We start from the raw sequence: 10,715 nt of genomic DNA, 5'->3' as shown, positions 1-10,715 counted from the left end.
AGGGACTAATTAATCCCATAAAAATAAAACTCAAAAGTCGAGTTGAATATTTTTTTTGTTAAAAACCTCATTGTCTTTTGAGATAATTGTCAGAGACCTTTTTTCTTGATCTAACTTATTAGGTAAAGTATGAATTTTACTTACAGTAAGATCCATATTTAGTTTAGTAAATGAACAATGTGTCAATGATTCTTAGGTGAAACAACCTTTACTAAGGCACATACATTATTTTGTTTGTCAAACTTAAGGAGGGAAAAGGTGAATTAAGTTGCTATGTGTAGAAGTGTGAGCAAAGGCAAATATTGTAAAAGATCATAATGCAGCTCAAATTTGAGACAATCTTGGTAGCTAGGGTTCTGTTCACAACCTCTGCCCTGTCCCCTATTGATTTTGGTTTATATATTGGCCACTTATTCTCTACATTACTTTGCTTTTAACTTCTCCATCCCTTTCTTGTCAATTCAATTTCATTTCAAAGTTATGTATGTTACAACATCCCACGTGAAATGAGACCACTTTTTTCTTGTTGCCATGCCATTGATCAGCCTTTTATTTAATACTATTTTCTTTACATAAATTTTATACAACTATTTTATATGAAGGAAGTAAAAAAAATGTTGCCAAAAATGTACTTTTTTTCAATTTATTATTTTAACATGTATAATTTGTAACTTATATAACATTGTTGCAATAATGGCTTTGCTATGACGATGAAACATTGGGGTTTGACTTTAAGCTTTCTAATTTATTTTGAAATATGTGATTAGTTATAATAATATTAGGGTAAAAAACCATAATAAGCCAAGGCAAGAAGTGTGTAACCTAAATACGCCAAACCGAAAATTGTTTTAGCAATAAGCCAAACATTATCTTTATGTAATTCGAACCAATGTGGTTCGAACTATAAACCTTAGTAATTCGAATCAAGGAGGTTCGAATTAGAGGAGAGGAAGTTTGAACGTAATTCGAACCAAGGTGGTTCGAACTCATGATGCATGTAATTCGAACTGGTCTAGTTCGAATTATTCATTGGAAAGCAAAACATGTAATTCGAACCAACCTGGTTCGAATTACCCTTGGCGTGCTCCTTCATAATTCGAACCAAGGTGGTTCGAATTAGTGGTGATTCGGCTATATAAGGAGTTCGAATCACCCTCATTCGAACTATTATTCCTCCCCCTACCCCACAAAATCTCAGAGAAAACGACCTAGATTCTCTCCGAGGAAGACCTGAACGGAATACTCTGCTCATGGGGGATGATCCTGCACGGCTATATCGCTTGGACGGAGTCGCTCATATAGCCGGGGTCATCAACGAGGAGGTTAGTACAGAACTATTTTTGATTCTAGCGGATTTGTGCCTTAGTGGTTTTGCATGTGGGTTAGATGGTAGTTTATGTTAGTGGTTTATGTAGGTGGTTTATGTTAGTGGTTTAAGTTAGCTGTTTAAGTTAGTGGTTTATGCTAGTGGTTTAGGTTTGTGGTTTAGGGTAGTGGTTTATGTTAGTGGTTTATGTTAGTGGTTTATGTTGGTGGTTTATGTTGGTGGTTTATGTTAGCGGTTTAAGTTAGTGGTTTATGCTAGTGGTTTAGGTTTGTGGTTTAGGGTAGTGGTTTATGTTAGTGGTTTTAGTTAGCGGTTTAAGTTAGTGGTTTATGCTAGTGGTTTAGGTTTGTGGTTTAGGGTAGTGGTTTATGTTAGCGGTTTTTGCGAGTGGTGCGGTTTATGTTAGTGGTTTAGGGTATGTGGTTTTATTTAGCAGAATGGTTTGTTGATGATTTATCGTGCTGCTTACGGTTGTGGTTATATTTTATGCTGGTTCTAACTATGCGGTTCATTTTGTGCGCAGCCCCAGCGATGCATTAGGAGCATGCGGCGGCAGCAGGGCATGCGACTTGATGACAGATACTTTTCTTGTTATGTTATAGTCTGTTCACCTATGTTAGTCTGTACACCTATGTTTTTTGTTATGTACTTTTCTTGTGGGACATTGACTATTTAGAATCTATGAATCATGAAACAGTTTAGTGTTTATTATTTTTTATTAACTTTTGCATCTACGGGACATGTAGCAGTACTCTTAATGAAAGAAGACATATTCATTACTACTCGCAACAATCAAAGTACAATGTATAAAGATCAACTAGTTACATACATGCTCAAACATTGCATCTAACAGGAAAACCTAAATGTAAATAATACTAACACTAACAACATGCGCACTAATGGTGGCCTGTCTGAGACGATCCTCCAACCTGTGGGCAACTACGTCGTGTGTGTCCGGGTTGGCGACATAGGGCGCACCTCTTTGGCCGACTCGGATCTGCCTCGTCCATATTCGTCCGTATCCTAGTGGATCTAGGACGACCCTCTCTCGCACGCCTCTTGTCCTGTCCGAGAGGCAAGTGATACTCTGTAAGTACCCAAGGAGAAAGAACCAGTCGGAGTGGTCTCTGCTACAGTGAACTCGGAGTTATCCCGGTCATACAGCGTCACCGTGAAGCACCTGGCCGTCTTCAAGTTGGCCTCAATACACTTCACCAAATACTGACTGAATTGTTGTCCCGTTCCCATCTGGGCCTCAGCCTCTCTCCCCTTGCGAACAAAGAGTTCCGCAAGCCTACAATATGTTGCCTTCACCAGGGATGCTACAGGGAGATTTCTGACCCCCTTGAGGATAGAGTTCACACACTCGGAGATGTTCGTCGTCATGTGACCGAATCTCTGCCCCTCATCACGATGCTGAGTCCACAACGAGTAATCAATCCGGTTCGCCCACTCACACATCGCCGGATCTTCAGATCGCAGAATATCAAACCAGTAATCAAATTCAACCTCGGTCTTCGCATACGCCGCGTTTACTAGGAGCCTCCTAGCGTCTTTGCCCTTGAAGGTAAGGGCAAAATTAGCCGCTACGTGTCGTATGCAGAATGCACGGTACGCAGATGGCGGTAACCAACCGCCGTCAGGGGCCTCAAGCGCAGTCTTGATGCCGTTGTGCCTGTCCGATATAACCAGCAGACCGGGCTGCGGGGTCACGTGCTGTCAAAGGTGTGAGAGAAAGAATGTCCAGGACTCCGCATTCTCACCCTACTAGTGCGAATGCGACAGGTAGAATGTTGGAGTTCCCGTCCTGTGCAATCTCGATGAGCAACGTTTCCCCATACTTCCCATAAAGATGTGTGCCGTCAATGCTGACTAGCGGCTTACAATGACGGAATGCCTCGATGCACGGCGGGAAAGTCCAGAAAAGTCTGTGGAAGTACGCTTGAGACTTGTCCACCTGTCCTCCAACTCGAACCGGGCTCGTCTTAAGGACTGCAACACTACCAGGCATCGTCAGCTGGACACCCAACACCCACCTAGGCAGGTCGTTGTAGGACTCATCCCAGTCACCGTAGATGAGGGCAATAGATTTCTGCTTCACCATCCAAACCCTCCGGTAAGTCGGCCTAAAACCAAAGTGCGCTGCCGTGGCGTTCAGGAGCACCTTTATGCTCACGGATGCATCAGCCCTAACCATTGGCATAATGAACGCCGAAATCACATGATAATCCAAACTCCTGTGGTCACTCGAGATAGATGGGGCCAGGCAAGTGTGAGGTCCATTGTACCATTTGACCTCCCATATGCCCTTGCGCTTCCGGAGACTCAGTTGAATCAACCATGTGCACCCATTCCCAAACTCGGAACACTTGCCCACATACCGGCGGTGATCGGACTCCACCACCTTGTACTGTACCCCTCGCCGGATGCTGTAAGTCTTCACACTTAAAAGGGCTTCATCTTTATCCTGGAATTGCTGACCAACCTGGAACTCTGTCAGACCAACAGTCCCTTCCGCATCTCTAGCTCCGAATCCAACAGCGTGCCCTAAAACCCCCTCATGTCTCATGGCATCCAACTCCAACGAGGAAAAATGTGGTGGATACTGCTGTGTGCCAGAGCTAGAACCACCTACCGCCAATGGAGGCCCATTCGCTCCAATATCATCAGCACTGTCATCGTCAATCATATCCGGCTTGACGTCATCCTCCTCTTCATCACCCAAAAAATCGTCTCCAACGCCAACAGGTGCAACTCCCACTAAAGCATTCGGCAAATTTTCCCTTTCCACTACCTCGTCGCCTTCGGTGCCATTGAGGTCAACAGCAAATGACGGGGAGGCGACAGGTTGGACCACTGGTTCGTACACAGGGACGGAGGAGGAAGCAACGGCAGGCCTGGAACTAGAACCTGCTGCATTCGCTATAGTGTTCGTATTCCGGTTCGAACCGCCGGAGCTGGATACCACATCAACCAGCCGTGCCAACAACTCTGGTGTCCTCACCTCCGGAAACTGCCACCGACAAAGAAACATTACTTGCAAGTCGACATCATTATTAATCGTGAAGCAATCATACTTCACCGTATTCTGTAGCACCGTGACTGGAATGCGATAGAAAAACTTCTTTACCCGCTTCGCACCTTCCAGACCAAGCTTCATTAGTACAGCGCTAACAAGGTCATCATAACTCGTCGTAGAAGTTACGATAATACATAGAGGATTCTTATCTGTGAACTTTACTCCGGAACGAGTTTTTCTATTGACAGATCCTCTGTGATGCACCAAAACCACAAAACTCTCCTCACTAGCCATCTTACTCCCTCTATTGAGACTAACTCACGTTTGGAACCATATATATACAGCTCAGTCTCAAACTAATTCGAACCGGTCTGGTTCGAACTATGATTTGTGTAATTCGAACCAGTCCGGTTTGAATTACACCAGAAGCGTCTCTCTCTATAATTCGAACCAAGTTGGTTCGAATTACATTCATTCTTAATTCGAAACAAACTGGTTCAATTTATTACCAACCCAAAACAACTAATTCGAACTATCCTGGTTCGATTTACTCACAATTACAGTTCGAACTAACCTGGTTCGAATTATATAAAAATCCGTTCTGATTTATTGCTGAAACGATTTTTGCTTTGGCTTATTTACGTAACTTTTTAACATGTATAATTTGTAACTTATATAACATTGTTGCAATAATGGCTTTGCTATGACGATGAAACATTGGGGGTTTGACTTTAAGCTTTCTAATTTATTTTGAAATATGTGATTAGTTATAATAATATTATTATAAAAAAGAAAACAGTGTGAGATAGGTATTAGGTACGCAGATTTAGGAAATGTTTATAGTCGGTAAAATTGAATTTGTCCTGATTTAAATTCGGTCTAAATATATACTGAGTTTATTTTTTATATTTTAATCCGGTTCTAAAGTCGATGAAACCTAAACATTTTTGGGTCACCATTATACTGGATCCAAATCGAGTGAAAACTGAGTCCTTAAAATTTTAACAATAAATAAAGAAACTTATTTATGATGCACTTATTTATAAAAAAAATAAAATTTGTTACCAAAAAATTGATATTCATATTTAAACTTGAATTTATCCATAAATTATAATTTGATGCTTCTTTTATTTATTTTCTAATTTAACAAGTGTGATTAAAAATAAAACAATAAGCTTATAATTAATATAACGTAATATTAAAAATTAATTTAAAACATATATTTTTTATTTTTTTAGGATGTACATGGATAAAATAAAATCAAGTTTGCTTTGATTTGGACCCAATTTAAAATAATAACCATATTTATTTTTGAAACACTTACTTAACCTTAAATTCAATAAAATTATATCAAATTAATTCCTAAAATATTTGAACTTGGACCAGATTTTTGGACCGCACGGGGCCATAAACACCCCTGCGCGGATGTGTATTTTTTTTTGTGACTAAAATAAATTAAACAAAGAAAAACAAAACAAATAAAACAAGGAACTGGTTAAATAGAGGGACAGTCCCATTTACGACTACTCTTAAACTCCTCCCAAGGTGAAAGAAGCTCCACATGCGAAAGTTGTAACTTCATCGCCATCTTTGCCATAGTATCTGCCACCGTGTTTGCATCTCTCATAATCAAACGAAAGTCAACACGCCAATTCTAATGTATGATATCTCTTATTTTAAGCACCAATGGATCAATAAACCCAAAACCATCTTGAGTAACAAGATTAAATGCTTCCACACAATCCGTCTCACAAATAACATCTCGTTGACCCACATCACAAGCTAAGAGATATCATCTCCAAATAGTAAACAATTCTCCTTGAAGAATACTATTACTCTCAATCATTCCCAAACACCCCATTTGCCAACTCCCATTACAATCTCTAATAACACAAGTAAAACCAACACTATCACCCGAACCAAAATAACTAGCATCACAATTAATCTTAAAAGCACCAATGGATGGGGGATTCTAAAAACCATTTAGAGTAGAGGGAAGGGACATACGTTGTAATTCAAAAATATTCCTAAGCTCATTTTCTGAAGTTAATGCCAGACAAATCACTTTTTTCGGAGGCCAAATTTCATGAGGATTAAAGATATCATTATTCCTTGCTCGCCATATCCACCAAAGTCTCGAAAAGAACTTGAACGGATGCTCTCTGCTATGATACAAGAACCAGTTCTTCAAATCCAAAAGATGATAAGAAATATCCAACCTATGCCAGACAAGCTGAGCTTTTGGACAATCCCGAATACAATGTAAAATCGATTCTTGGCTAGAAAGACATTTTGAACACCTATCCGATGACGACATCCCTCTTCTAAAGCAAAAACTTGCAGTAGGAAGGGCCTCCTTAAGATACAACCAAGGCAAAAACTTATGCTTTTCCGGAACAAGCTGACGCCAAAACCAAAGCCAATTCTCCCGCTCCTCTCAACCAAATAGCTACTTACACAACCATAAATAACCATTGCGTGAGTCATAGACTTTGACAGCAGACCCACACCAATACTAACCCACTTCTAGACTTTTGGCGTGGATGTGTGTTTAATAGAAGTATAGAATCACTAATTTTAATATGTTTAGAATACAATTAAAAAATCACGTAAAAAAATACAATTAAAATCCATCTAAATAATTTAAATTTATTTTATTTTAAATATTAAATAAAATAAATTTGAGTTGATTTTTATTTTCTTTCGATATTACTGTTTCTATTGAAAGTAAATCATTTTCGGGCAAAACTATTTAAAGCCTTTATAGAGAGATCAAGCAGCATTAGTTATTTAGTTTATTTTAAGTTTTTTAATATTGTATTTTTGGACGGGAAGCAACATTAGGGTTTTTAAAAGTTCAATCTGCATTTGTTTTTGACGTAACGGTCCAAGAGATTATCATTGGGTTTTGAGATGTCCCATAAAGAAGTATTCGGTCCGATCCAACTATACTTACCACGATTTCCTGGCAGAGAGATAAAAAAAAAAGGTAAAGTGATAATTAAATCTGAAAATTTTGGTTTCAGTCCTTTTGCAATAGTAAATTATGGATATGTTATGTTCTTCTATTAATTTATTGAGTTAAATTTAATGGTGATGTTTATATGTATTATTAATTACTGTAATTTATTTATTTATAAAAGATCGTTATGTAAATAATAATTTTTTAAAGCGAAATTTTATTTATTCTGGTAGGATTCGTGTTAAATAAAGAATAATTTATAAAGATTATATAAAAACTTAGAAGATAATAAATATTTTATTGTACAAAATTATATTATTTTTATGTTCATGTTATTACAGTAACGAGACTCACACTAACAAAATACATAGACAATTTCGTTTTATTTTACACTGTCTATTAATAAAAGAACATACATATTTATTGTTTGTTATTGTTAAAAAATTAATTGATCTTTTTTTTAACAATTAATCTCTCTCAAAATTAAAATCTTTAAGAATCTAATGATCATTCTACTCAAAAATTTTTTTTAGAATTTGTTTTATTTTTAAATAGTGGTATAAAAGTTGTTGTTAAGAAGACAAAAGATGATTTATTTAAGAAAAAGTCTAGGACTAATAACTTCATTAAATTCTGTTTAGTATATAATCAACAAAAAAAGTGAGTTACTGGATAAAACTTCACACCAATTTTACACCAATAAAATCATCATCGATAACTATTTAATGAATACAAATCACAAAAATTACTATCTCTAGCATTCCTCTTTATTTAAAACATTGATAGTTTTGTTTTTTTAATATAAAATAACTTTAAAACACTCTATAACCAACCCGATAATCTCTATATATAATAAAGAAATTAGGAGGTATTTGACGTAATATTTTTTAAGAAAAGGTTTACCTACTTTTTATGTATCTATACACATTTTTTGTTTTAGTTTTATATTTAAATTTTAAGCCTTTACCAAATTTGCTAACATAACTAATCCAGTATTTATTATTACTACCGCATGCATTATTGAAGCTATTATTGCATACATGAAAGTGGATTAATAGGTACCATTGATAAAAGATAATGTTTGTTGAGCCAACCCGGCATGGTCCCAATTGCGATGAAGGTGACATCTTCCTCTTCATAGTCATGGGTAATGCTTTTGACTTTTTGACTTTTGGACGGTTCGAGGCATCAATATAATGCAAATATAATGATAAAGTATATTTTTTATTTTGTTTTGATTTTTATTTGTATTAACTATTAAATTTGTTTCTAACGATTAATTTAAAAAAATTATGATTAATTTATTAATAATTTTACAACAATAATTTTTAATATAAAAAAATCAGACATAATTATTATATACTATTATTAAAATAATTTTAAATTTTTTAAAAATTTAGTTATTAAGAATTTATTTGGTGAATATAAAATTTTTTTGATATAAAATTAAAATAAAATAAAAATTAAACATATTTTAAAAATATTTAACAAACTTCAAAAATAAAAAATACACTTTAAATTAAGTGATTGTATTCTTTACCGAGATATTTGGTAAAATTCAAATTGTGATTTTTTTTCCCTTTTTTGTTTTCTGGGCTTTAGTTAAGCAACAAATCGAAGGCAAATTAAAGACCCATGAACATTCCTTTAGACATTTGTTAAGCTACCAACAGTGAGTTGAAGCCCGGATCAGATAGTAGATTTATCTATTATTTGAAAAATTATATCAGGTTTAATTTCTAGTTAAGAATAAAATGTGGTTTAAGAATTTCATAGTGATAAAATTGTGAAAGAATAGGAAAAGTAAAGAAATAATTTTTATTGATTATTGATTGATTGAATTGAACATATGTGTTGTAAATTATGAGGGTAAAACTAAATATATATAGAGCATTGTCCTATGAAAGATAAAAGTAAAGATAAGATAAGAAGAGAAAATAACATAAAGATAAGATAAGATAAACTAATAAAGACTAAAATTAGAACTGAATTTATGTATTCTGTTGGGCTGAATTTGTGGGCCACAAGACTTCTTTATTGTTGTCATGGGCTAATATAGAAGAGTAGTTTAATATGCCCCTGCAAGCTGGTGGATGGAAGATGTCAATAATCCACAGCTTGGATAAGTTCCAATGAAATTGTTGAGGAAGACGCGTCTGTAGTGACGCGGAGGAAGATGCGTGCGGCGGAGCTTGAGCTGCCGACGGCAAAAAAATATAAAAGGAGATGCTGTACTTGAGCAGCGATCTTCAAAAAATGCGCTAGCGGAGCTTGAGCTGCCGGCGGCAAAAATATAAAAGGAGATGTTGTACTTGAGCAGCGATCTTCAAAAAATGCGCGCAGCGGAGCTTGAGCTGCCGGCGGCAAAAATATAAAAGAAAATGCTGTGCTTGAGCAGCGATCTTCAAAAAAAAAATGCGTACGTATGACGCAATAACTTCAAATGGCGCATAGAGCGCGATAGAAAAAGAGGGCGCGTGGAGCACAATAAGAGTGCAGATGAAACTGCTAAAACATATGCAGATTAAACTGCTGAAACAAAATGCAGATATGACTGCTGAAACAGAATGCAGACGAAATTGTCGGAAAAAAGGAGGTGCAGACGGAATTGCTGGTAAAGAACCAGGGTAACCAAAATTGGGGTAGGATTTTCACTTGGATGCCTTTAACAAAGATTGGTTGAATCTTGAATTGAATTGGAAGATTGATTATTCATTGTGAAAGGAGGTTGAAAAAGATGTAGGGTGATTTCTCACCGAAAGATGATAGCTTATGTATCCTCTTCAAGGAGGATATACCAAGGCTCTGATACCATGATAAAATTGTGAAAGAATAAGAAAAAAAAAAGAATGCGAACTTTTATTGATTATTGATTGATTTGAATTGAATTGAACATGTATTGTCATGGGTTAAGGTAGAAGAGTAATTTAATACATAGTATAAATAAATGGGTGAGTGAGTGAGTGGATGTATAAATATTTAGATATTGTAATGACAAAAAAAAATATGCTGACAATCCTACTCTAACGATTCACATGTAATTGGTTGTCCACTTATGTTACTTTGTTAGTGATGTTGTCAACCTTTTTATTTATTAATAAACTCTAATAACTGACCCTGCAACTCAAACGTTCAAAGAAGACATAACCAAAGCTATTTTTAATATAATATCCAAGCCTTGTGATTTTCATGGGATCCTCAGCATCAAACAATACCCTTTATCACATTCAAATCAAGCATCATCATGAAAAATGAGAATCCTTCGACCTTACAACACAAAAAATTGAAAAGGAATAAAAAGTGTATAGGAAAAGAAAGATCAATAGAAAGGGTGCACACAGAGGACATATATAGTAAAATAGAAGACAATAGCTCTGGATATACAGGAAAATGGAGTTTGAGAACAT

General features: G+C 36.0%; 1 protein-coding gene across 1 annotated transcript; it reads right to left on the bottom strand.

Moving 5' to 3' along the window:
• Positions 1-2,359: 2,359 nt before the first annotated feature.
• LOC107481388 (uncharacterized) lies at positions 2,360-4,640 on the bottom strand. The gene is made up of 2 exons (XM_021137048.1): positions 3,096-4,640; positions 2,360-3,043 (listed from the first exon to the last, which is right to left on the bottom strand). Exons 1-2 carry the CDS (start codon positions 4,638-4,640, stop codon positions 2,360-2,362), a joined length of 2,229 nt encoding a protein of 742 aa, XP_020992707.1.
• Between the last annotated feature and the right edge of the window lie 6,075 nt (positions 4,641-10,715).

Source organism: Arachis duranensis, chromosome 8 (assembly GCF_000817695.3).
Source record: "Arachis duranensis cultivar V14167 chromosome 8, aradu.V14167.gnm2.J7QH, whole genome shotgun sequence".
NCBI lineage: Eukaryota > Viridiplantae > Streptophyta > Magnoliopsida > Fabales > Fabaceae > Arachis > Arachis duranensis.
The sequence above is the reverse complement of the archived record's forward strand: the minus strand, read 5'-3'. Positions and strand labels throughout refer to the sequence as shown.

Coding starts and splice junctions, on each gene's coding strand:
- LOC107481388 (XM_021137048.1), bottom strand. CDS start 4,640: ATGGCTAGTGAGGAGAGTTTTGTGGTTTTGGTGCATCACAGAGGATCT. Junction 3,044..3,095: donor TACCTGTCGCATTCGCACTA/GTAGGGTGAGAA, acceptor CACCTTTGACAG/CACGTGACCCCGCAGCCCGG.